This window comes from Anguilla rostrata, chromosome 3 (genome assembly GCF_018555375.3).
Source record: "Anguilla rostrata isolate EN2019 chromosome 3, ASM1855537v3, whole genome shotgun sequence".
NCBI classification, from domain to species: domain Eukaryota; kingdom Metazoa; phylum Chordata; class Actinopteri; order Anguilliformes; family Anguillidae; genus Anguilla; species Anguilla rostrata.
In genome coordinates, this window is record NC_057935.1 from 6,226,751 (window position 1) to 6,254,500 (window position 27,750).

The following is a 27,750-nucleotide window of genomic DNA, read 5'->3' on the forward strand; positions in this document are numbered from 1 at the left end:
TAACAACAAGAACTTTCAGTGGAAATTCAAATAAATTAAAAAAACCAACATGGCAATTATGTTTTGCATACATACCTTCATTTTATTGCATTTATTGTTAAATTGTTTTTACAGAGCACAAATAAAGCGCATTGCTATTCAATCAGATAACTCATGGATGCACTTGCATTGTCCTGTTCAGAACACAGTTCATACATGCACCACACACTACACCTGTATATCTTTACACACAGATACTGCATGCACTTAATCTCAATGTAGCAGAATTTTGTATCACTGTCAAAGGAAATATTTTAAGAGCAAGACGTTTTTCATCTGTACCTCAAAACGAAATACATTTAGATCAATGGTTAAACTAGACAGCTAATTTATACAAAATAAATATGATCAAAAGGTCTGATGATGTTGAGAATGTCGATTATGCGTATGTTCATTCAACCACCACAAGATGGCGACCCTACACGCAGGCTTTTCCTAACGATGTCTTGCGTTATTAGGATATACAAAAAATAAACAATGTCCTTTTGGCGGGGCTGTTTTTTTATTTAATTTTTATTTTATTTTATTTTTTTGCTTTGTTTTGTTTATTTTATTTTTATTCGTTTTTTGTTTCTTTTTTTTTTTGTTCGTTTTTAAAATGTTTTGTTTGTGAAATGCTGAAGTGAATTCCATGAATAGTTTCGAAAACAAAATGCACAGCTTTGTCCCCCCAAAAAAAACAGTAAAACGGAAGAAAAACTAACAGCAGGACTGCTGTATTCCACATCAAAATTTTCTCTCGTAAGAAATTGTGCATTCGGTTTTTATTTTATTATTTATTATCATTTTTATTTTTGTAGTAGACGTGCCTTCATTCTTAGGCTTTATAACAGCATCCGAGGATACACTTGGCAAAGAGCGCAGTTTAGCTTCCAGTACAAGGTTCTGGGAAATGAACGAAGAGTATCCGCACAACGAAAAACTGTCATCCTCCTCATAGGCTCGTAATTCGTACTAACGTAATCAGCGACGGCTGTTCTGCGTTCCGGATCTGAGTTCACTGACACCTTAACGGTAACGTAATTTAAATATAATTATGATAACCACCCCCCCTCCTCTGGATATTCGGCACACAGTTTTCATTTTGTTTACTTATCTCACATTTTTGTGGAACGAGCTCTCTTTCTAGTAAACATCTTAACTGGGGCACAGTCTCTAGGGGTCCAGTGACTTCGTGATCATTTGTCGACTTGTGCCTCCAACCACACGCCACAATGGGCAGCCGTCTGAGAGAGATGGATAGTGTTCACCTTCTGCATACTAGCTTTTTGTATGCAGGACCGTTTCCCTGTGATAGGCCTACGGCGGAGTAAACCTTGACCTCACTTAATTTCAGCAATATTTCTCTCAAAAAAAATTGGTCTGACTGCATTTATTTTCCTATTTTGTTTTTCTTAATACATTAATTGTTGAGCTCACTGCTGTTCTGGTGTTGCTAAAATAAGGCTAATCAGGTATCGCTTCAAGCATATGGATGCGTATTTGGCCTTCAGTGTATTAATGTACATTATTGGTGATGCAAACCTTCTGATGCCCAAACAAAAAGCTTACATGTTCCCCAATACCACCACAAATGTATTTATGTTGCTTTGTCATACAGGTCTCTCCTATAACACTCTCTAAAAAAAATATGATATCACGGGGAAGGGTTTGTAGGCATTTAAGTTTTCATTCTTTGCAGAGGCCATCTGATGCATGTCTGAATTCCCGTTTCAAACTCATTACTGAGATATAATTACAAATTAAAAACAATACAATAAAAGGTTATTGTGATGTAAAGGTATTTGTGATGTTATTCTAAGCATTGCACCAACTTTGAGGACTCAGTGTAATATAATGTTCTTTAACACAATTCATCTCGCTGTGAAAGCGTTGCAGGGCAACAGCAGTGTTCCGAGTGTTAATGAGTCTAAAAAAAGTTATTATGTAACCCTTCCCAAAATAGTTATTCTTAAATTTCAAGTGGATTAAAAAAAAAAAAAAAAGTATATTTAACTTTTCCCAACTGCCATTATGATGCAGACAACAGTGACATCACCAGGGTTGATTGGCAGCAGCCAGGATAAGGGGTTCTGACCTTATATGGCTGTGATGATCGTCCCTGTGACACAGATTGGGCAGAGGAGGCCTTTGAATTCTGGCTCTCCTACGATCGTCTTCCCCCGTATCACGCGATCAACGACTGTCTCACCGTTTAGTCTTCATCAGTAGTTGGGACAACGTGCTAGAGCCTGAATCCTAACATCAGTTCAAAGCTTAAGATGTTAGCATGTGCAGTGAACGGCTTTGGTAGCGCCTCAGACTTGGTGTAAATGTTACGGATGGATTTTTTCAGGGTTACTCTTTTTGTTTAGTGTTTTGAGTTTGGCCATTCGCGGTAATTTCACCCGCGCGTGACCAGTAGGTCTCAGCCACCTCCCCTTGACCACCGGGGTGTGTTCTTGAGCCCCGACCACAATGAGGGGTTCCACAGCCGATCAGAGAAAGCTAGAGAGGAAACAAAACGAAAGAGAAACTATCGGCCACGACTGGCACTGTTGTAGCCGGGATGCGGAAGGGGGCGGGGGAGGGGGGGGAGACAAAGACACACCCCTTTGTCACGGACACGCAAAGCCATCACAAAAATAAAGCAGGCCACACCCCCCCTACTCTTCGCAAACGGACTCCCCCAGGTCTACAGCGCCCCCTCTGGTCAGCTTGCGCGCCTTGCCGAAGTCCTGATCGCAGCGCAGGAAGGCCAGGGTGGGGCCCCCCCCGCTGCAGGCGGGCAGGTCGGACGGCTGCGCCTGGGGGGGGACGGGGCGCATCTCCCCGCCGTCCCGCCAGTAAAGGCCGTACTGCTCCGGGTCGGACACCCCGAATTTGAGGACGCAGAGGCGCGCCAGGGCCTCGGGGGTGTCCCCCACCTTCCACAGAAGCGTCCGCACGATGCTGCAGTCCCCGTCCTGGAACAGCACCCGCACGAACCTCTGCAGGACACAGCCGCCAAAACACCGTCACTGGTGTGGACCTTTACCGCGATTCAGTACACATACCAACACCCAGGCTGCTTTGTGTTACAAGGGACAGCTTACCGCTAGACTTATTCAGAGATCATAACAGGTAATTTATAACAAGAATAATGTGTAGGGTTTTTTGGAATGTTCAAAAGTTTGGTGCTAAAAGTCAGTGTTCTAGAACTCCATTGCTTCAGCTACCAGCCGTGGTTCTTACATCAGCATTAGAATGTTCAGTTCAGAACATTCTAATCTCGTATTCGTCATCTTATACCTTTAAAGGATTAATGGAGGTACACACTGTGTCCGGTCATTTTATTAGCATGTGTGGATTCTTTGTGTTAGCATGTCAACCGGGTAAAATTTGTTTTCTTTGGTTCTTTATGTGTAATGCCACCATATCTGACGACACCAGCTGTTTCCCCGCTCGGAAAGATTCTGACCTGGTTGTGCTGGGCGTCTTTCTGGTTCTGGGCCTCCTGGCTCCGGCGCCGGTTCCACTCCTTCAGGGCCTCCTGGGCCTCACGGGTCAGCCCATTGGGCGGAACCGTGTCGGACTGGCTCTGGATCAGACACAGGCTGGCGTAGACGCTGGTCAGGTAATAACCTCCTGCCAATCAGATTTGTGGGTTCATTCAGGCAGAATCCAGTCAGTCACGGAGTATAATATGGTTGTTTGTTGCAACTTCACGGTTGATGTCTTGGCATGGCGGTGCACTGTAATAGCTAGGAAAACTGGCTTTTTGTTTAGTGGCTGTGGGTTCGAATCCCAGGTGAAGCACTGCCAATTTACCCCCGAGCAAAGTTCTTCACCTGAATTGCTTTGGTAAATATCCAGCAGTACGGATATATTTTATGGAACAAACAAACAAATAAATAAATCGAAGGTGTTTATGTCACTGTGGGTGAGTGCATCTGCCAAACTCAACGTAACTGCGCTCAGATGGATTCTATCAATGTAAATGCCGTGAGGGGCCGACTTGCTCCAGTAACACTTACATCGCGGTAAGTAAGCTCTACCTGAGGTTGCCAGGTAACACCCGCCATTTCTTACCCTCCCCCGTCAGCCAGGAAGGCTCCAGAAGCTCCATCATGTACTCGACCTGCAGCAGAATCTGAGGCAGGTTACACTGCACCAGCACGTAGGACAGGACGGGCAGGAACTCGTCCGTCCCAAACTCCTGTCCTGGACGTGGATGGGGAGGGAGAGGAGAGTAGAAAAATGGGGAAAATAAAACTTTTGTCCCAGGCCTGGGAATTTCACCCAGCAGGTCGGCCACCCCCCCCACCCCACACCCTTATCGTGTGTGTCCCGCTAATGGTGCTGTTCTCTATCCAAGAAATCTTTAATCCTCCTCCTTTAATCCTTTTTTAAAAGCCGAAAAAAAGATGCCGCTCTTCGTGGCTTCGCTACACCTCGTTTAGTCAGGGCTTCAGATGTTTGCTCAGCGATATTACACCACGCCATGGGGTAAGAACCGCTACAAACAGCTTGAAGGCAGACGGCCGCTTTGGTTTATGAGCGCAGGGAGAAGGACGTAACCTGTTTTGTTAGCCATACTCCAGCCCAGTAGGTGGCAGTGTGCGCCTTTAAGTTATCCGCAAATACGACATTAGGTCTTGGTCAAGATTTTTTAGTTTCCTGCTGTCCAACTACCTCTGCAGCTTGGGCTGATGTTTGGTTTCTTTTTATCATTAATTCAGGGATTTAAATACTCCTCCCAAATGTGTGCCTTTCAAGGTCTTACCATGAACCGGTTAGCATAGCTTCCACTGAGTGAGCTAAATTGCTGCAACCTATTGTGGTCCACACTAGTATACCTTCAAAGTGGTGCTATTTTCATTCAATGTTGAATACAAAGTATAAAGAATTATATTCCATTATTAAGACGAATACCCAGAAGTTTAGTAGTCTATCGCCTGTTAGGAAACAAATATGTTTGCCTTTTGACATTTAAAAAGAGCTGCTCCACAAATAAAAAAATCTGACATTTAAAAGTATAATTTTTTTCAGGCTCTCAATTTTAAATGATTTCTGATTCATTTCTGTATTTATTGCACGGTGTGTGTTAGACATTTATTTTGCACTGAAATTTTGAATGTACAGGGAGTTGCAGATTATTTTTGTTAGTATTTCTGATGGATTATTTCAAGGTTTCAGATCCAACTGCATCAGTGTGTAAATTAGCATGTAAACTGCGTGACTTACCGGGGTTGGGGCCCATAGCGTTGTAGATGCCCTTGCAGACCTGTAGTAGTAGCAGCACTTTGTCTATGGGGGAGTGTGTGCGCTGCATTAGCGACAGCTTCTGCTTCATCCTCTCCAAGCCGCGGGCGTCGGGCACGCCCACGCGAACCCCGAAGCGCTTCATCGCCACCTGCTGGCTGTCGCGCAAGCTGTCGGCCAGCCGCTGCATGGAGCCGTCTTTGGTGTGCAGGGAGAGCAGGGTCTGGTCCAGCTGCGTCTTCAGAGGCTTCAGGACGCAGCCAAACATGGCTTTCTCCAGGGCCAAATCTGCGAGTGTACACACACACACACACACACACACATGGTGTTAGGGCTGGATCCACACACACATGCACACTCACTCTCTCTCACACACACATGCACATATGCTGTTAGGGCTGTATGCACAGACACACACGCACACACACACATACACACACATATGCTGTTAGGGCTAGATCCACACACACACACACTCACTCTCTCACACACACACCCACATACACACGTGCTGTTAGAGCTAGATCTGCACGCACACACATACAAACACACGCACACTCACACTCACACACAAACACATGCTGTTAGGGCGAGATACACACACACACACACACACAGGCATACAGACAGTCACATATCTCTGTTGAGGAAGGTGTCGCTGTGCGTGGGCGACAGACTAAGTTGCATTATGGGAAAAAAAAACCTTGCCAGTCAGGGTTACACAAGTCTTGCCGACCCAGCCAAAATTATCCAGCGTGCATTTCATTTGCAAACCCCCAACTCCACGTTCTGCACTTCCTGCCTGCGCCGAAGTTAAAACTGTACTGCCCTTAACGTGTGCGTGGGACTGTGATATCTCTTATGATAACTGATAGGGGGGGAAAAATGCTAATGCATCCACCAACGCAATAGAGAATAAATCACTGAGCAAATGTGGCCACTTGTGAAATGCTCTCCCTCGCCAACAACCGCCCCGCTCCCTGTAGCGGAGATAGCGGTAAAAAGCACGTTCAAAGAGCGGCTCAGCGTGTTCAAAAAACCCGCAGCGAAAGCCCGGCTGCAATTATAGACGGCTTACCGCGACTTTGTACGGGCACGACTTCACGCTCGCTTCGCCGCGACGCGTGCCTGTACTCACTTTACAGGGGAAATAAAAAAGAAGTGGTCCCTCGAACAACTACATTTAAATCTCAGCTTCGTGACTCAAAATCAGAATAATAAATCAATCGAAATCGGAATTTAAAAAAAAATTGTTACGTTATCCATACAGAGCCGAAGAAAACAAAACGCTGTGAAATCCAAGTCCGTTTTATTCAGAATAGATTTTAAATGAGCCTTTTTATCCTGAGAGGAACAAAGTGCTCATGCTTCCCACGACAGGGAGATTTGGCACGGGCCATCTGGAGACCATGTTCATTATGTAATTAACAGCCGGTTTACATTTTAAACACCAGAGCGACCGTTTGGTGGCCTGCCAATCAGAAGTGATCCTGAATGAGAGTATCCACACTGAACGGACACCGTCGACGTGTCAGACCTTTAACAGTGACATAGTTTCCATCAAAAGAAAAATCTTTTCCCGTTTATATCTTTTTGAAAACGAGTAGGCATGTATCTTTATCTTGCGGCTATATATCATTTTTTAAAGCTAAACCAATTCCCTGTTTTATACACCTACTCGTTATATACATCACACCGGGCATGAAAACAGGCATATTGTGAGCTCTCCATCTCTCCTGCGTGTGTGTGTGTGTGTGTGTTTATGTGTGTACGCAGGTGTGTGTGTTTGTGTTCATGAGTGTGTGTTCAGGTGTGTGTGTTTGTGTTCATGAAGGTGTATGCAAGTGTGTGTTTGTGTTCATGAGTGTGTATGCAGGTGTGTGTGTGTGTGTGTGTTCATGAGTATGTGTGTGTATGCAGGTGCATTGTGTCTGTTGAGTATGTGTGTGTGGGCATACATGCAGTTGTGTAAGTGCATGTCTGGAGGGTGGCACCTTTCTCCTTTTCGGGCACCAGGGTCTCGATGGGGGGCTCCAGCTCGCCGCAGTCCAGCAGGAAGCGCTTGGCCTGGGACAGGAAGCGGCGCAGGCCCTGCAGCAGCGGCGCGGCGGCGGCGGCGGCGGCGAAGGAGCCCTGCGCCAGCGCCTGCGCCTCCAGCTCCTCCCTCTGCTGCAGCAGGAAGTCCTGCACCAGCACCCCGAACGCGGAGCGGCGGTCCTGGGACAGCTCGTCCACCAGCTGCGCCACGCGCTTCTCCGGGGCGAACAGCGTGACGAAGGCCGCGCTCATCCTGCGCAGGCCCGAGCCGGGGTGGCGCGGCGCCGCCGCGGGGGCCGGGCCGGGGGCGCTGGGGGCCGGGCCCGCCGCTTTCGGGGGTGGCCGGTCCTCCGCCTCCTCCAGGCTGCTGAAGGAGCTGCTGCTGTCCAGCTCCGCCAGGGAGGGGGCGCGCCTCCGCTCCAGCACCAGCCCCGCCTCCGCCCCGCCGTCCTCCTGCTCCTCCCCCTGACCCGACTCCTCCTGGTTCTCGCGGGATAAATAAGATTTTGGGGTCAACCCGGCGCCTGTGGCACATGTTCTTACGTCAGCGTGCCTGCACGTGTGAGCGTGTCTGTGCGAGTAAAATGGCTAGTGTTAATTCTAGTCTAACAGTGTTAACTCTTAACAGATGACATTTGCTCCCAATCTGCAATGTGGGACAACATGTTGAGAGTTGAATTAGCACTTTTAGAGTTGAATTAACGCTGGACATACGTATTACTGTGTGGTGTGTTTCTGCGTGAAAGTGTTACTCCCGATATGAGATTTGTGCTCAACCCATATATATGCGACCGCAAACACTTGATGAGTGATGTCATCTCAATGTGTCATCGTCACCTCAACAGGGGCGGGGTTTAGGCAGAATACTAAAAGAAAAAAAGTGGTCAAATATAAATTCTGGACCCTGCAAGTATCAGCTGTGGCCAGCAACCCCACAGGGCGATGCATGATTGGCTCTAGCATCACCCAGGGAAGCAAGAATTTCAGCTGGCAGGGATCACCATTGCTCAATGGCGCCCCCAGCTGGTCAATCAGCCACCCGCACGTCTGTCTGTTGAGCCGCGCACGGAGCGTCTTCCTCCAGCTCACGTCTGTACGAGCGCGGATGTGCGAAGAGCGGTGCGATGCGCGGCGGGGGCTGACATCACGTGCGTCGGAGGAGAGCGCACGCTTTGCCTGCGCACGCTCCCCTTAACCGAGCGCGGAGGTTGCAGCAGCCAGCGCCGATGAGTGCGATCAGTCACTGCCAACTGGGAGGCGCATTAACGCATTAACCCTTCAAGGCGTGAGATCGCAAACGTGCGATCAGAATGTTCTAAACTGAACATTCTGATGGTGATGTAACAATCACTGCTGGTAAAAAAAAAATAAAAATAAAAAAAACTGCAGAAAAAACATTCCAAAAAATCTACTCTTCAAAGGATCCACACATGGTCAGTGTGGACAGTGCAACTCATCTAAATCCACTCAGTGGCAGATGAACAGCTTGATGTTTTTTTATGCATCATTGCATCAATGATAAAACTGTTGAGTGATCCTGTATGAAACTTAATTTTGCTGGTTCAAAAAGCAATATAACCACTCGATAAGTGCTGTAAATTTGTATTTTTGACACTCTTACAAAATAAATGGGGGACAACTGCTGTCAGAAACCCTCAGTTTGGCTACTTGGTATTTACCTCTAGGTTGCTATTTTGCTTGCTAGATTCAGTGTAACAGTGTAACAGTAACAATGTCTAGCAGTAGTAATGAGTGAGTGTAATGGTGTAGCAGTAACAGTGTTTAACAGCAGTAAAAGAGTAAGTGTAAAAGTAACAGTGTTTAACAGTGGTAATGAGTAAGTGTAACAGTAACAGTGTTTAACAGTAGTAATGACTAAGTGTAACAGTGTAACAGTAACAGTGTTTAACAGTAATAATGAATAAGTTAAACAGTAACAGTGTTTAACAGCAGTTATGACTAAGTGTAACAGTGTAACAGTAACAGTGTTTAACAGCAGTTATGACTAAGTGTAACAGTGTAACAGTAACAGTGTTTAACAGTAGTAATGACTAAGTGTAACAGTGTAACAGTAACAGTGTTTAACAGTAATAATGACTAAGTTAAACAGTAGCAGTGTTTAACAGCAGTAATGACGAAGTGTAACATTATAAGAATAACGGAGTGTGAGGGGGGAGGGGCCCGTACTTGCTGCGGGTCTTTGGGGATCAGTTCCTCCTCCTCCTCGGAGGTCGGGGAGAGGGCCTGGGTCCTCCTGAGGAGGCCGCTGGCGGTGCTGGCCCTCTTCTGCAGCGGGAGGCTGGGCTCGGCGCAGTCCAGCTCGGTGGAGCGTGGCGGCGACGACAGCGCCATGGAGGTCTCCGTGGAGACGCGGACCCGCAGGCTGCGCTTGAAGCGGTGCCGCTTGTGCAGCGCGCCACGGCTGGGCGGCTCCCGCAGGAACAGGGGGTTTATGTAGCACAGCGCCCCCTGCTGGGGCCCACGCCCCACGAACAGGCCGCGGCTCTCCTGTCCCGGCTGGTCCGCGGCGGGAGGGCCGTTGCGCGGCGTCCGAAAATTCAGCGGGGAGCTCCAAAATTCTGCAGCAGCCACACCAAGGCCCGGGACAGGACGTGATTATGGGATGCCGTGACAGAAACGATCTGCCTGCTCAGGTTAGCTAGTATTAGCGCTGTAGTGACCCTGCACAGACACTCAGTGAACTGGGTGTGTTTTTAGCCAGGTTTGGTCCTGTTGCTCATATAAATCAGTTATAGAGAGCACTTACATTCTCCTGCACTTACAAGAGCTCTGCAGTGAACTAACGGAAAGACGCTAGCTAGCTAGCTAGCAAGCACAGCAGATTTTCTGTTTTTTAATGGTAAGGTAAGACAGAATTATGGGTAGGAGTAACCATAACTGGCAGCAAGGTGAAAAACCTCTACAGTGCATATGCAGTTTGAGTAGCTATGGGTCACCCTGAGGGGCAGGGCATTTTGGCGGAAGTCTGGCTGTTTCATTACTGGTAGGTGCAGGGGAATTTAGGGGTACATACCCATGCCCATGTGTGAGAGAGACTCCAGCTGTCTGTGGGACGAGGCTTTAGCTATCGCTTCGGGAAGCTCCAGGGGGAAGGGCAATATGTCTCTGTAAAAGACCATGGCCTCCAGTGACTCATACTGTGGAACAGCCCTGATTGGTCCACGATTATGTCATATTCAACAAGGCGGGGATTCAGTGAGATGCATGTTGGTTTGCTTCACATATGCGGTTGTGTCTAGTGTGTTAATTAGTTATGAGGCTAGCCTGGTCCATATTACTGACAAAAGTTGCTAGCTTTAGCCTCAGGTTATGATTCTTCTGGCCAGGTGAGCAGTACCAGCAGGTTGGGTCTTCTTTATGTGGGATGTATTGGGTGGGTGGGTATTTATAGGTGGCCAGGTCTTAGTGGGTGGGTGGGTTTTAGTATGTGGGTCTTATTGGGTGGGTGGGACTTAGTGGGTGGGTGTGTCTTAGTAAGTGGGCAGGTCATAGTGGGTGGGTGGGTTTTAGTAAGTGGGCGGGTCTTACCGACTGATGCAATAGAAAGCGACGAGCCTGCAGAGGTCTGGGAAACTGACGGCCGAACTCTCCAGGGAGAAAGCTGAACACAGAGGGACAGTTTGGTCAGTGCTGGTATCAGCACCTCTACCGTTCACCTCACTAACACACTAATTACACCCGTGCATTAGCACAAGAATTTGTGTGTGTATGTGTGTGTGTGTGTGTGTATGCATGTGTTTGTGTGAGTCTGTGTCTGTGTGTGTGTTTCTGTCTGTGTGTGTGTGTGTAGGCATGTGTGTGCGTGTGTGTGCCTGTGTGTGTCCGTGTGTGCATGTGTCTGTATGTGTGTGTCTGCATGTGCGTGTGTGTGTGAGACACGTACTGGATTCCTCCTCGCGGATGACACACTGCCTGAAGGCAGAGGGGGCGTTATCCTCTGTCAGTCTCACACACAGAACCTTCTTCTGTGAACTGCTGCACCGGCGCACCAGGAAGGCCTGCAGGGGGCGCCACACGAAAAGAGGGCAGGAGAAGGTACGGTCAGAAGGGACACAGAACATTCAGAAATTACCTAAAAGCAAGAAAAGAATAGTGTTATTATGTGCTTTCTACATGCTGCTATATCAGTGTGAGCGTACATGTACCACAGGTTTTGTGTGCGTGTGTGTGTGTGTGTGTGTGTGCTTCTGTGTGTGTTTCACAGCTGACGGTAGTCTTCAGACTATGAGTAATATTTGTTATGGAATTTAGATTTGGTGATGGCCCATTCTAGGGATCTCTTGTCACACGCACGGCCAGGCGACGCCAGGTATCCACACCACGTTCTGCGCAGGTGTGCAAGAGATCTGGGACTCTCTCACTCCACAGTGGACCGTACTCAAGTGTGAAGAGAACTCTTCCTTGCAATCCGACTTCTAGTCACAGGATAAGTATTATGTTAACACGTCAATATTTACATCTGATCTGCAGGTCATGAGAGAGCACCTATGCACGCACAGTGCAGTATACAGGAAACTGAGGGATTCACCTCTTACTTAGCGTATGTTTACATTAAATATGATGTCTTTTTTTGTCATTTTTATTTTTCTGAATTGAACGTTTTTTTTTTAAGCTAACAACATTACGTAATTTGAGGAGAATAATACTATAACACTGCAGCTTGTGATTCAAACAAAATGAATGCATTTGTATTGAATAAATCACCGTGATGGATTGCTCATAGATCAGGCCCTCGCTGCATAGGCATATGTAAAGCCAAAATGGCGTGGATTATGTTGGCAGCAGAAATATCTACGGGCTACATTAGCTGACAGTGTAAAGAGAAAATGGTGGCATCAGAATGAGCCCTTAGCTGACACTAGATTCAGCGAAAGACGGATCCAAAACACATTTAAACTACGGTGTAATCACAGCCTCTGTGTCTATGTGTGATGTGTGTCTGTGTGCACGTGCGTGTACAGTATATGTGTATGTGCGTGTTTGTGCGTAATCTGCATGTGTGTGTGTGTGTGTGTGTGTGTGCCTGTATGAGAGAGAGAGTTTGTATGGGTGTGTGTGTGTGGATGTGTGTGTGTTTGTGCATAATTTGCATGTGTGTGTGTGTGTATGCCTATTTGAGAGAGAGAGTGTGTATGTGTGTGCATATGTGTGTATGCCAGTGTGTATGTTTGAGTGTATGTCAGTCTGTCTGTGTCTATGCATGTGTGTGTGTGTGCGTGTGTGTGTATGCATGTGTGTATATGCGTGCGTGTGTGAGTGTGTGTGAGTGTGTGTGTATCTGTGTGTGTGTGTATGTGTATTACCCCTTTTGGCTCCGCCTGCAGGACCTGCTGGGCGGAGTCAGAGTTGAATGACAGCTGCAGCCAGACGGGGTGTGTCAGAAGCAGGCGGTCCAGCACGCTGATGGTCCTCAGAGAGCCGGGCTGCAGCTCACACGCAGGGTCCTGCATCTGCCACACACACATCTGCTATGTGCATCTGTACACACGCAAGTACACACAGACACACTTACACACACAGACACAGACACACTTACACACACACACAGACACACTTACACACACTCACGCACACACACACACACACACACAGACACACTTATACACACACGCACACTTACACACACACGCACACGTACACACACACACACACACACTTACACACACACATACACACTTACATACACACACACGCACACTTACACACACACACATACACTTACACACACACACGTGCACACACACGCACACATATACACACACACACACACACACACTCACGCATGCATAGACACACACACTTACACACACACACGTGCACACATGCACGCACACATATACACACCTACACACACACACAACACGCACACACTCTTTGTCTAATACTGAATTTTGTCTAAAGATCTGAAACCATTCAGTGTGACAAATATGCAATAATAGAAGAAATCAGGATGGGGGGGGGGGAATACTTTTTCACAGCACTGTAATTCAAATGAAACATTGGCATGAAATATTTGAATTTAGTGCCAAATAACACGTTAACAAAATATCAACAGGATGTTTATAAAATAACACAAAAACTGTCACACGAGAACCTACCGCATCCATACACACTTATTGGGGGCGACATAGCTCAGGAGGTAAGAGCGATTGTCTGGCAGTCGGAGGGTTGCCGGTTCAAACCCCACCCTGGGCGTGTCGAAGTGTCCTTGAGCAAGACACCTAACCCCTAACTTCTCTGGCGAATGAGAGGCATCAATTGTAAAGCGCTTTGGATAAAAGCGCTATATAAATGCAGTCCATTTACCATTTACCATTTATTCTGCCTCATACGTACGAATACACACACACACACACGCACACTCATAATACACACACACATATGCACATGCACACACACACTCACACACATACACACATGGGTTCTTCCTAAAACACAACACACGGAGAAGCGTCTGTGCAGATGTGCACACCCCTGTCCTCTATAAGCACAGACAACCCACTATAAGGAAGTCTTAACCAAGCATAGCTTACATTTTTACCCGTCTGCCATATGATATTTGCAGAAAAAAATACCCTTCTTTGAAATGAAGGCAGTATCCGACCTACGATTCCAACCAGTGCTATTTTTGTCTGTAATAAGTTCCGTATTTCCAAGCTCCACCATGTATAATACTAATACACAGAAGCCTAAATGACTATTTTATTATAAAGGTGCTTTTTCCTCACCCAATCCATGCTGGGATAGACTCCAGACCCCCTTGTGACCCTGACCAGGTACAAGTGGGTTAGATAATGGATGGATGGATCGATGGATGGATGGGTAAATGGCTGGATGGATGGTGCTTTTTTCCCTAAGTGGGGCATACATTCTCCCCAGTTGGTCAATTAAATGGCACTGGTACATTTAAAACCCTTTGAAAAGTAGGTTTTTTTTTTTGGAACGTTTTTTCAAAATTCAAAGTCAGTCTTCTAGAACTCCGTTGCTGTCTGTTACCAGCAGTGATGCTTACATCAGCAGTACAATGTTTGCTTAAGAACATTCTAGTCACATAGTTGCGATCTGATCTGATGGCACAAAGGCTCAAAAATAATTTATATATCTGGCACATTTTCTTCCTCAAAGAGCCAAGCTGGTCATCGCGGTGTTTAGCGTAGCCCTGCAAGAACACGGGCACACGTACAGAAGTGGATGTGGCATATCTCTAATAAGGCATCACGCTTAAAATGAGCACCTAGATATGTATACAACCAATCGTACAGCGCACAAGGATATAGACAGACCTTAAAATTAGCATGAAGAGAAAAAAAAACCCAAAGCTGTCTTAATCACTAAGCAGAGAATGGGGCTTAGGTAGATCCATCAGGGCAACTGCAAGTGCAAAATGAATGTACCGCGCTGGCACGCGGATGGAGCATGAAGAGAGACTACGTTTTTCAAAGGGGAACGAGAGGGAACAAAGCACAGGATTATTCACATTAATCCTGAATTCAGGATGCTAATGCACCGAAGGTGTCTGGAGCCTGGCCCCCCGACACAGAAGCAGCAGCACCAGCAGCAGCTCCAATTTAATCACGACGCCCCCGAACACCCACGAGCCCACAAGCGCGCGCCCCCCCCCCCCCCCTCCCCCCCACCCCCCTCCGCCCCTCTTCAGCCCCCTACTGGTGTGGGAGGCGGAATGTGAATCAGGCACTCCACGTACGATGCAGCCAAAAGTTGCTGTCATTATTCTATTCTCGTTCTGTTTTGACGCAAAACCGGGTATAACTCTGGCACCGGGCGAACGGTGTCCAAGGGAAATGGCGTTACAACGGGGGAGAGAGCTAATTAATTTCTCAGAAATGTTTGAGGTCCTGGTGAAATCACTGCCGTACAGAGTTGCAGTTACATTCATTTTAAGGCACTGCAGTAATGTAGGTGTGCATGTGTGTGTCTGAGTATGTGTCTCTCTGTGTGTGCACGTGTACAGCTATTTGTGTATGTATGTGTGTGTGTGTGTGTCTGTCTTTGTGTGTGTGTGTCTGTGTGTGTGTGTGCAGGTGTTTGGTCTGTGTGTGTGTCCGAGTTTGACGGAACCTGTTATCTTTAGAACATCTTTTTGGTTGGCTTTGATATCACTTGGAGGAATAGTAATTATTTCCTTTTTTTTGGTACCTAATTACCTGCTCTCTTCCTTCTTTCTCCTTCTTTTCCCTTGCTTCTCCCCCCCCTCTCTCTCTCTCTCTCTCCGTCTCTCTCTCTATCTCTCTTTCTCTCAGAACTTCATGCAGGATGTCACAGTGCTGACATTGTGTGGGCTGCCAGAGAGTGTTCGAGCATAGCAGCAGATGGTTGCCGTGGCAACAAAGGCCTACACATCCTACCAGGCATTCCCAATCAGTCGCTGGCGCTCGCGCCCCTCCCGGAGCGGAGCAGAGCGGCAGGTTTTTTTTTTGGAACGGGCCAGAAAACTCCTCTGAAAAGGTAGCTGGAGAAGCTGGTTCCTGTATCCTACAGCTGTACATTTCCCACTCCTGCACCTCGGACAGCCAGCGTACTCGTGCGTACAGGGAATGGTTTACGCGCAGGCACTCAGCCGATGCTCTCCTGGAAACGCAGCTTACATAATTGCATGCATGAAGGTTTTCGGCAAACGAGCAGAACTCACCCTCAGCCATCTGTCTGCCTGTCGCAAGCAAATAGTGGCAGTTAATTTTTAAAAAATTGTAACATCATAATGTTAAGAGCCACAGAGGACCTGTCACAAGAGAAGCACTTTAAGTAAGCATAGAGCTTTACGTAGCTAATGGTTATGTAATGTATGCTAGACGTGCCATAGACTAGCGAACTCTTCAAACAAGACCAGGTCAAAACCTAGGATATGGCTGGATCTCTCCGGCCGACCAATGGTGCAACTTCATAACTCGGCCAACCAATGGTGTAGTTTCATCACTCAGTGACTCACTCACAGACATTTGCGTTTGTAGGGCTGGCCAAAAACGGTCCAGCCAAAAATGCTCACAGATCATGCAGTCCGTTGAGCCAAGTCACTCCCAAGGGGACTGATTTTGGCCTGTAGTGGATCATAGACAGTGCCTCTACTGTCCTGAGTGTAGTGGGGGGTTTCATTGTACCACTTTGGGGGGGGGTTAGGGCGTAGATTTTGGGGGTGGGAGGGGGGGATGTGATTGACAGAAGAGCTTTACGTAGCTAAAGGTTATGTAATAGTTATAGGTAGGACAAGTGAACTCTTCAAAGAAAAAAAAACTTCATAAAAAGAGTTCATGCCGTTGGTTGAGCCAAGACACAGCTGTCTGTAGCAGAACATAGACAGTGACTCTACTGTCCTGACTGTAGTGGTGGGTTCATTGTACCACTTCGGGGGTTGGGGGGGGGGGGATCCAGTGGGGGGTTGAACAGATGTGCTTGACAGGAGGGCACTTCAGAAAAGTTGCTACGAGGGTCCCGGAGGACGTGGAGAGGCCTGGCAGCAGCGCAAACGTCTCTTAATACAATGACGTTTACAACAAATTACAAAAAGAATTTCTTCCTCTTGCTCAGCTGAACAGCAGTCCATTTGGGGGGGGGGGGGGGCGTAATGTTAGTGTGAACGTGCTATTTCTGCCTTTTTTTTTATTTAGAAAACTGCTTTAAAGTAAATGCTAAAACTGCCTACACTCCAGATGCCCACTGCCGGACCGAAAAAAGGAGAAGATTGTGTTGTGTTACTTTTTTTTTCCCAGAGCTATAGTGCGAGGGCTGCAGATAAGAGGAAGCTCAGTAATCACGGCATAAATTTGAAGAAAAAATTTTCTTTTTTTAGTTCAAAACACAGAAACAGAATGTTTGTCTCTCACAACATTGCCTCTTCTGTTAAAAACATGAACAGGTAAAAAAAAAAAACCGGTTTCACTGTTGGTAGAGGGACGCACGATCTTGTTGCAGAATGACTGGGTCACGTTCAGATGCAGGCTAAAGGCCCACCTCTTTAGGCCACTGGTGGGTAGTGATGCTGCATATATACTCACTGGCATTAATACTCCAAAAACTCCAAAAAGATCGATACTCTTCCATTCTCCTGCGCGTCACTGTAGATCAGAGCATCTGCTAAAAGACTGTAGCTTAATGGCAAGTAATTTCGAGTCTGTGTGTATTCATTTTGGCACAAGCAGCGGTTCAGAGCTTTGTTTGTTTAACTGCATTGAGTCTGGTGGTGACATACATCCGTACAGGCACAGCCACACAACAAAACAACGTCACAACAACACAACACACACACAACGCACACACACACGCACACACCGCACACACCACAGCACACACACACACACAACACACACACACCAGCACACAACACACATAAGTACACACACACACCCACACACACACACACCCACACACACACACACACACACGCACAGTCACACACACACACACACACGCCTCACTGCAGGAGAGACACACACAGCTGTGAGCAGACGAGGCCGGGGCAGCCAGGCCCTGACTCCGCACGTGCGCGGCTGCAAGCGGGAGAAGTGGCGCTGGACACTCGGGTCCCCCTTACATAAATCACACAGCCCACACAGCCTCCCGCTTATGTAACCCGCCGACAGAGAGAGAGAGAGAGAGAGAGAGAGAGAGAGAGAGAGAGAGAGAGAGAGAGAGAGAGAGAGAGAGAGAGAGAGAGAGAGAGAGAGAGACAGAGAGAGAGAGAGAGAGAGAGAGAGACAGAGAGAGAGAGACAGAAGAGAGAGAGAGAGACGAGAAAAGAGAGACAGAGAGTAGCAGAGAGCAGACAGAGGAGAGAGAGAGAGAGAGAGACAGAGAGAGAGACAGAGAGAGACAGAGAGAGACTGAGACACAGAGTGAGAGAGACAGAGAGAGCGGTGAACAGAGAGAGAGAGAGGGAAAGAGAAATCACCACCGTCTACCCCCACCCCCCAGCCCCCCAAATCTCGCAGCTGCCAGACCACTCTGAATGGATGCCGAGACACACAGAGCCAGGTGTCCTACATTCACTGTCTCTGTGCCTTGCAAGCTTACTACTCGGTCACAGAGCAATACAAAATATAAAATATCATCACGGCGCCAGTTCACCCTTAGCCTCGTCTCATTGGAAACACTTGGCCCAAACACGCTTCATCTAGGAGGTGAATTTTTTAGAGCTAAGGGTTCTGTGGGCACCAGATATCCCCTCTCCAATGCTCTTAACTTAACATTCTAACGCTGATGTAACAATCACTACTAAGCAGTTCTAGAACACTGACTTAGAATGTTCAGAAAACACACAAAAAGAAAACTTACTCTTCAAAGGGTCAAAAGGTAGAAATGGCATTCATCAAAGAAAACCTACTCTTCAAAGGGTCAAAAGGTAGAAATAACATTGTCAAGCGTCAAGCAGCAAGCAGAACCAAATCTGAGACCCCCTGGACAAAAGAATAAGGAGTAGGGGGAAAGGGGGGGGTTGCGGTAGGGGTGTACTTACAACAACAACAACAACCAGGAAATGGCAGTCTGCCTCTCTCGGTCTGCAGCGAGACCCTGATTCGGCGTCAGACCGGCCCTGGCACGAGCGGGACGGGCGCAAGGGCGGAGGCAGCTCGGGGCAAAGGTCGTCACGACGCCGGCCTCGGCCCGCCACCCGCTCGGCGCGAACGGCGGCTCGAGCACCACTCGCTCGGCAAACGCGCCGCTCAAACTACACGCTTTCTCCCTCTCGCCTGCGAATAACGATCCCGGAGAGCCACTTGAAACAGACTGACGTGTCATTCTGGCAACCGCTACCATAATGGCTTTGTTTGGATACTTTTTTTTCCCCCTCACCCAACAAGGCTGGGCCAAATCTCAAAAAATCTGGCTCTTCAGTCTGATTTATACCTGGCACAACAGGTGCGCTGAGATTCCAGCCAATCAGTGGCGTGAATTAAACAATCGTTTAACTACTGGGTAGTAATAATAATTCCTTGCATCTATATAGCATTTTTCTCATCAGCCATTGACTGAAAGTGCTTCACAGTGATGAGGGGGAAATGTGCCTCAGCCACCGCCAATGTGTAGCACCCACCCGGGTGATGCACGGCAGCCATTTTGCACCAGAACGCTCACCACACATCAGCTGAGGTGGAGTGGGAGACAACACATTTTTAGCCAATTAAATCACGGGGATGCTCAGGTGAGCAGGTTGAGAGAGAGCAAAAAAAAAAAAAGGCAACAGTACTCCTGGCCTTGGGGTCCAGATGTGAGCGTCTTCGGTTTAGGCAAATTAAAACCTAAACTGGTCACATTATTACTGTACTTCTGGGGGGTTTGAATGGTCTTGTTTACGGTGCTCACTTCAGCTAGCTGTTGCCTGAGAGGCTTTAACGACACAGGTACTGCTCACACCTCCGCTTTCAAATTTGAACACTCTATGTCAGGTATTCCGGCTTTGGTCGATGCCACCATCTGCGGAGCTTGGTAGGATGTTCCGGAAACATAAATGCGAGCACGGAAGATGGCAGGCGTAGGATGAATCCTTTTTCCAAATTTCTTACAGGTCTCGCCGTTTCTCTTCTTTTACAAAGAAGTAAAATGTTTTGTTTTATCTTCAGTTTTAAATACAGCAAACAGCATGGTTGTATCAAAGGCATAGGCGCACTGCTATTGCTTTTTTTGTTTTTGTTTTTTGGTAGAGTATCACCAAGAGTTTTACATGCAGAAAAATTTAAAATGGAATATGCTTCCATAATTCTGACATTTGATCTGTTGTTTTGCATCACTCAGAAATATGCACATCCGCATCTGCAAACAAACAACTGTTTAGCTGACCATAAGAAGAATAAAATATTTTGTGATATTAGACTTTCTGGTTTCGATAATGTCATCCCACCAAACAGCAACTGTATAATACTAAAAAAAACCTAAAGCATGAATTCCGTCACAGTAGCATACTATGAAACCAAACTGTTTGTTGCAGTCACGTTCTGAGCAATTTTTTAAATGTTTCTTGAACAATAAAAAGTTCTAACCAATGATCAATAGTAGATAGCTTATCTGATAAAAACAGACAAAAATTGATCTTCAAGGTATAAAGCAACCTAGTATGTTCATTTTCCCATTATTTCCATTGCAACATTGCAAGTATCGTTTTAAAATGACCTGCCTCCAAAAGTGCCTATGCTAGCTAAATTCACTTTGTACCCAGTACCAGACCAAAATAGCAAAATAAATTCAAATTTCCCCCATATTTCTGTATTTTATTTGTACACATACATTCTAGAGTTTTAAAAAATCATAAATATAAACTGAATACACAGTAAAATGACCAGTGTAATTCAACTCTAACAGAGTACACAGGAGTCCAATACAAACCAGAGTAGGACCATATGTAGCCTACTCTGTAAGAGTTGATTTAACACTGAACATTTTACTGTGCACATATAATAAGATATACTGTATGTACACACACAAACACACACACACACACACTGTGCATGTATCTAACTATTAGCCCTGATTATATATAATAAGATGTGTGTGCATATATATTATTATATGTAATGTGTGTACTTATAAAATCAACAGTTCCCTGATACAAAACATTCTCAAGTTCAACTGAAAACCATATCTTTATATTGGTAACTGTTGCGTACATTCACAAACATTTTAAACATTTAAAATAATTATTTCAGCATAACATTTTAAATATCCATAACTCCATAGAAAGAAAGTAAGATCCAGTGCAGCGGGTGACAAAAAACTGACCGAATTACAAATATGCCATTATTCTTCTCTGTCTCCCCCCTCCTTCCCCCGTTTTGGTTTCTAGCCAGCTAAAGCTGTTTCTTCTAGCAACTCTCCAGGTCTGTCACATTCCCTGTTAAAAGGTTTCACCTCAAGGAACCTTAAAACAGAATGAAATGTTTTGCGTCAGGCTTTGTATTTCAGTAGATCACAACCCTACCCCTAAGGTGGCTAAAGATAGCTAGCTAGTTAAAATGAACTAACCTTAACTGTCTCTGGTAGATTATAACCGATATCCCAAATTTCTATGACTAAACAGCCAAAGCAATGTTCATTTATGAGGCAACATCAACGAACACCAGTCATCTCAGTTGGCAACAGTTCACACCTTTGGGCTATTGATTGGTTTGCTAACTATACAGCATACACATTATAATATGATAAACAGTTACATTAATTTATTTGCTAACTATCTTGCTAACTATGAGCTGTGTACAATTAAAACTATAACCAGCAAACGTACTACTACTACTAACTCTTACTTATTGCTAGCCTAGTAGCTAACATTAGGCACACTGATAAGATATTTGAATCTGATAGTGAGACTTACCAAATACTTCCCATGGCACAATCTGGAGAGGAAGAACTTGTTGTTTGCTGTTGGGCTTCACTTTGGATGTCAAGACTCTCTGCCACCGAATCATCCCCTGATTTAATTGGCTAAAAAAATTGTTCTCTCCCTCTCCACCTCAGCGTCTCATTCCTTCTTTGTTGGTGTGTCGGACCCTTAATTTTGGCCCTTTCTAATGCTCCTCGTCTGCACGGTTGGGGCAAAGCCAGGGTCATGATGATGATGATCGCAGGTGGCTCACAGATGGCCCGTCTGGCAACTTGTTACCAAAACACAGACATTAACTGTCTTATGAGTAGAACTTCAAAGATAACGCCACGGATGACACCGGCGCATCCTAGGGCTGACAGCAGACAGCCAAGCAGCCCCGGCGAGTCTGAGCCCTCAGAATGAGGCTTTCATCGAGAGCTCACTTGACCCCCTTGGCTCAGCCTGGCTGGCCTGACGGTGGAAAACAACAATGTGGCTGTGATCGACGGCGGCACGTCACAGGTTAAGTAGCTTGTTCTCAGCACAGGGGACATACGGGAGCGGTGTAGTTTTGTAGCGGTATGATGTTAGCACGGAGGAGACGCTGTACAGGCAACTGATTAACGGGTGATGCTGGCACTACGGAGGCCTGATGCGCCAGAGAGTTTGAGAGTTTGGCTCAATTGGCTGGTCTCCCAGTGAGCAAAAGCCAGAACCTAGACAGGGCAGATAAGTTGAGAGATGGGTCCTGATATAAACGGACTAAGTTAACCCCAATAAAGCTCAGGTGTTACCCGGGTATATAGTCTGACTACACACTAGTCGGCTAGAAAATTTTCACATTTCAACCAATGCGTACCCAGGTTTTCACATGAACGTAAAAGTCGGAGTTTCGCCGACTTTTCACCACAAAAATGTTTGCTGGGCTGACTGTGTGCATGCAGGTAGTTTCCATTTCCAGCAGTGAAATGATAGTGCTGACCATTTGCCAGATTAAGGCCCACAGCTGTGTCCCATTTGGGCAGATTCTGAATATCCTGGGCCTGCTATCGCCATGATTCAACAGGTTCGTTTCATAGCAGCAGGTTGAGTGCTGTCACAACCCAAACCCCCCCAACCCCAACCCTACCACCCACCCCCACAACACATACAGTAACTGAACGTACCATAATTCCGAAGCTAAGGACAAACCTGCAATGTCAAGACATACTTCATTGGTGGAAGATGACTGAATCATGCCCCTCAAAATAGGAGCTGGCATCAGGACCAGGCCTGAGGTTTCAAGTAATGCGTTAAAAGTCCAGCATCTGCGTAGTGCCAATCACAAAGCGCTCATAATCAAGCAGTGGCAGTGTTATGTTATAAGAGATTCAGGTGATTGGACTCATTGCCAATCTGTCCCACAGGAGGATCAATGAGACCAACCACAGATGTGAAAGGGAAACTTATCTACTTTATCGGAGGATTGTATGTATTTTATGGGATAAAACAGAACATCTCACTGTTCGAAGCATTCAGCATAAGGAACCTACAGTGGGATTTCAAATATATCCTGTTTCCGGGTTCTGTTCTTTATTCTGAAATCTTGTTGTGGACCACAGCATCTTTACTGTAAAAAACATATCCATGTTGAACGAGTTCTCTCCTGGCCGCTGTTAAAGGAGCTCAAAACAGGCGTTCACATTCAAATTCACCGAATTACCCACTGTGTAACACATCTGTCTGGTCTCTGTTGGGTTTATGTGCCCCGCTGTCGAAATGTTCAATAAGGCACAGGTTCGCACAAGCAGGTTATTCATCTTCGCCACTGTCTCCAGCTAATGTAAATCCCTTGACAATTCAGAAAGACAAATACGGCTTTCCCAGTCAAAACGTAAATGCAGGTTACCTGTCGTCTTGGGTACTGAAATCGTCACACAGGCGCGCGCACGCGCGCAAGTGCACTTACTGGGAATTATGTAACGATATTTTATTTTCTGTGCTCAGAGACTGGATCAAGCTTGGATAGCGTGGGCAGACACTGTGCAACAAAAATGATCTCCCCGTAAAGTGTCGTCTGTAAACTCTATTAGCTTATTATGAAGCTTTCTTTAACTTCAAAACTGCAACGCGAGGAGCGGATGGTGGGATAGCCCACATCTAAACACTGTAGTTTACAAATGACCTAATTAATGTAGTTAATGCAAGTAATAAAACTATACTTTCACAGAGCGACTGTTGTCATTTTAACAATCTACTTCTACCATGTCATAAGATTTTAGCAAACTTGTGATACAAATTAATATCACGTTGGTAATTCGTTGAATATATTCAAGCGCATTTCAGAATTTCGCGTACAAACAATTGCGTTCAACTACCTTTGTAAAAATGATCAAACCGATTTTGGCTACTTCAGAACAACTGAGTACGCAGTGATTACTGAGAAGCTCTTCAGTGACGGACAACTGCTGTAAGCCTTTCTTTCTTTGATGGTCTGCGGTGACGCGTGGAACTCAGTTCCCCCAATTTCAGTATGCAAGCGTACACAATTATACCAAATTTGAAGAAATTATCCAATTATTCCACTATGAAAATTTTTAAATAAAAAAAAAAAACTCTACGGTGCACTTTCTAGGTTTGCCATATTCGTTTCCACGCATGTCAATATACAAACACATATTACTTCAGGTACAGAACCTTCCCTGTTTAATATTCTTTTGAGCCCACCTTAGCATACGAGATTCCGGTATTTTTATTCACCCATTGCGCGTGCCCGTGCATTTACTGTCTTCAGTGACCACTGATTCGGGGACATCTCCTAGAGAAATCCCACCACTAAATATTGACAGAGGCTAATTTACGAGGATTAAATCACAATTATTCTGAGATAAACTACTTACCTTCTCGCTTTCTCCCTAGAGGTTGGCAGAGGCGGGGGAAAAATCTGTAGTTCAATCCATGAGATTCTTAGACGCGTAGACAGACACTATCTAACTTATGTCTATTTTCCTCATGTTGAATAAGTTGCGTTATTTGTCGAGGAACCCGATCTTTACTTGACGGAGACGCATTGTGTGTGAGGGGGAATCGGTTCCTCTCTCCTTACTTCCTCTATAGCAGTGATTCAGGGTTTAACTCTATCCCCGTCTTCCTTGCGTCTCTTTTGCTTTCTCTCTCCTGCTCATTTCTAACACCATCAAACTTTTTTCTGAGCGAAGGAATTACAGTACTTTTGATTTACGCATGCGTCCACCCTTCCCTGTGAGACGTACGATCCAAAGTGTTTCTATATTTAACTTGACAGAGATGAGAAACTTGCGTCGACAATAATTTCTGTTTGCCACATTTTTAAATGAGCAAGTTTCCAGGTGTGCTTTAGCCTACTTGTTCCCGTAAATGAACCTCCCTGCATGGTAAGTAGTTGCCAAATGTGGTTACCTGGCTGCAGCGTAGGTGTGCATAGTCTACAGGAGACACATTTCGCACAAACAATAGTAATTGTTTGTGATACAGCACAGTATGCAGACAAGTTTTATCCTGTTCATAATATTGAATTATGTAAATGGATTGATCTGAGTCGTGGATTCTGTGCTAGGAAAAAATGCTTGAGGCGGTCCTTAACAATTAACACGTTTTTGTGTTTGAAAGTCGACCCACACACCTGCCTCTTGTCGAATAAAAGTTTGATCAGGGTTTATTAAGTGCATTATGCATTCGCCAACCTGGTTGTTGTGCTGAGCATCCCGAAATGGCCAGCGAGTGGTGCTGTCATGGATCGCACTCCGGCGCCATCGGGCCACGAGGCACCAAGCGATAAGAGCATTTTAGCGCGCGCAAGAGAGCTTTCACCGGACCGGACTCTTACCTGCGGGGGCAAGTGACAGACGACTTCTCCTTTTAAAGAAATTTCGCGCAAGCTGTGACTCACCAATCTCACATAGGCCATCTGGCTGGAGACTTTTTTAATTGTGCCTTGTGCCTTATTTATTTATTTATTTATTTATAAAATTTATTTATTTATTTATTTATTTATTTTTTTTTTTTTTGGGGGGGGGGCTGATTAAAAAAAAAAAGATTATCTGAAAGTCACCTTGCAACGTACGTAGATGTTTTACGTTTCTATTAATACCTATTTTGTACGGTGTTAATTAATGCAATCACTTGCACAGAAGTGCTATGAGCGCAATTAATACATTGCCATGGCTCATTGTGTTAGCCTACATGTTGAATTTTAGGGCAACAGTTGTCTCGTTTTGGTTTAAATTTATAACTGAATTAAATAAACTGGTGATATAGTAAGTTTGTATAAGGGATCACGCTATATGATCTCGATATAACGCAGACTGCACCAGTAGACAGCCAGCTGGGTGGCCAGGCCTACATTTATAGTATAAAAATATGGAAGCACTCTATTCCGCTATCGACTGTAGTCGACGCAAATTCATGTAAAAGAGAGTAAAATGTACAAGTATTTTAAAGCGTCTGTGATTTTCTGGTCGGTCCACGTTACCTCTAAATGTAAACCAAGTGATGCTTCAGTGTGCCATAAAATTGGCCAGCCTAGGCGTTTACGTACGTTTACAACAGTTATGGAATGGAATCAACTGGGATCCATTCACGTTATTTCATGTGTAATTTTTAAATATTTCCGCTAGATGCCGCCAGAGTCCAGCTTTAAGGCACAACGAAACTAGTACAGCCATTTAATTTGAAGTGAATTAGAATGAATTCGTGTAACTGAAGTGCTTTTAGGTAAAATTGTTATTTGTAGTACGTTCTTCAAAGCCAGTTCATACATTTCTGTGAAAATTATTGGATACTCTATTGTCAGGTAAATTTATGCATGTAAGTAATTAAGAGCTGTTTTTGTACACATCATCCTCCTGTATAGAGTTGGATATTTGCTGCAGTTGTCCGGGTTTGGCTCTTTTCTCGGATATAACAAGAGTGCCTCGCCTGTGGCTCAAACCTGGAAACTTTCTGTTGTCAGTTTAATTTCTGTTAGCCTCCCTGAGCATCTACGCATTTCAGAAAATCAGCTGGACGGTGCTTTGTCACACAAGGGACCCATTAAAAGCCTGTGTCGGAAGCAAGATGAGCATGACTCATTGTGAGGTCATTGTGAGTCAATTATGCCTCACGTACCATCTTTGTGCCACAGTGAATATTCATATTAATGCGCTAAAGTTTTATTTATTTATTTTTCTTTAAAAAAAAGAAAAAAAGAAACAAGCTCTAAAAACAGCATTGTAGGTTTTTAGGCTCCCAGAGATTTGGGGGAGGGGCATGGATTGGGCAACAGAGAAAGATATTATTATTATTATTACCAGGGTGACTTTGAGTTCTGACAGTTTTACATTCCACAGTAGGTGTCGCGTGTTTCACCAGTAATGCTCTGGTTCCATGGCCAAGGGCACAAAACCAGAAAGGCCTTGCCTGTAAATGGATGCTAAATGGACTGCATTTATATAGCGCTTTTATCCAAAGCGCTTTACAATTGATGCCTCTCATTCAGCCATTCACACACACACACACTCACCGCCAAACAACCGCTCTTACCTCATGAGCTATGTCGACTGACCTGTACCTCTGACTCTGTCCAAACCAGATCAGCCTGGTCTGTCCCGTACCCCTGACTCTGTCCAAACCAGATCAGACTGGTCTGTACCGTACCCCTGACTCTGTCCAAACCAGATCAGCCTGGTCTGTCCCGTACCCCTGACGCTGTCCAAACCAGATCGGCCTGGTCTGTCCCATACCCCTGACTCTGTCCAAACCAGATCAGCCTGGTCTGTCCCATACCCCTGACTCTGTCCAAACCAGATCAGCCTGGTCTGTCCCATACCCCTGACTCTGTCCAAACCAGATCAGACTGGTCTGTCCCGTACCCCTGACGCTGTCCAAACCAGATCGGCCTGGTCTGTCCCATACCCCTGACTCTGTCCAAACCAGATCAGCCTGGTCTGTCCCGTACCCCTGACTCTGTCCAAACCAGATCAGCCTGGTCTGTCCCTTACCTCTGAGCCTACCCAAACCAGAACAGCCTCAGTGTGCATAAAATTATATATAGGGCAAAATATTCTATTGCTCTCTGACCTAATTAACACTGAAAAAAATACTACTTCTTCAATACATATACACACACC

The 27,750-nt window shown here is 45.7% G+C and overlaps 1 protein-coding gene across 3 annotated transcripts; it reads right to left on the reverse strand.

Annotated features, from left to right (window-relative positions):
• Positions 1-56: 56 nt before the first annotated feature.
• rin1b (Ras and Rab interactor 1b) lies at positions 57-25,127 on the reverse strand. 3 transcript variants are annotated; one of them, XR_010328844.1, is made up of 12 exons: positions 24,505-25,127; positions 12,624-12,770; positions 11,204-11,318; positions 10,849-10,921; positions 10,334-10,425; positions 9,487-9,878; positions 7,257-7,785; positions 5,245-5,550; positions 4,090-4,221; positions 3,479-3,645; positions 1,047-3,008; positions 57-972 (listed from the first exon to the last, which is right to left on the reverse strand). XR_010328844.1 is itself a non-coding variant. In XM_064325749.1 (11 exons), the coding sequence occupies exons 2-11, from the start codon at positions 12,768-12,770 to the stop codon at positions 2,685-2,687; spliced, it is 2,271 nt and encodes a 756-aa protein (XP_064181819.1). In that variant the 5' UTR covers positions 24,505-25,127; the 3' UTR covers positions 57-2,684. The 3 variants fall into 3 exon arrangements, 2 of the variants coding, with proteins under 2 accessions (XP_064181819.1, XP_064181818.1); XM_064325749.1 differs by having other exon boundaries at positions 57-3,008; positions 7,257-7,779; XM_064325748.1 differs by having other exon boundaries at positions 57-3,008.
• Between the last annotated feature and the right edge of the window lie 2,623 nt (positions 25,128-27,750).

Bases quoted from the DNA above. Each gene is read 5' to 3' on its own strand.
- rin1b (XM_064325748.1), bottom strand. From the start codon at position 12,770: ATGCAGGACCCTGCGTGTGAGCTGCAGCCCGGCTCTCTGAGGACCATC. The intron at 5,551-7,256 runs GTGCCACCCTCC...GTACACTCGCAG, and splicing joins GGTGCCCGAAAAGGAGAAAG to ATTTGGCCCTGGAGAAAGCC. The intron at 3,646-4,089 runs GTAAGAAATGGC...TCTGATTGGCAG, and splicing joins TTCCTGGCTGACGGGGGAGG to GAGGTTATTACCTGACCAGC.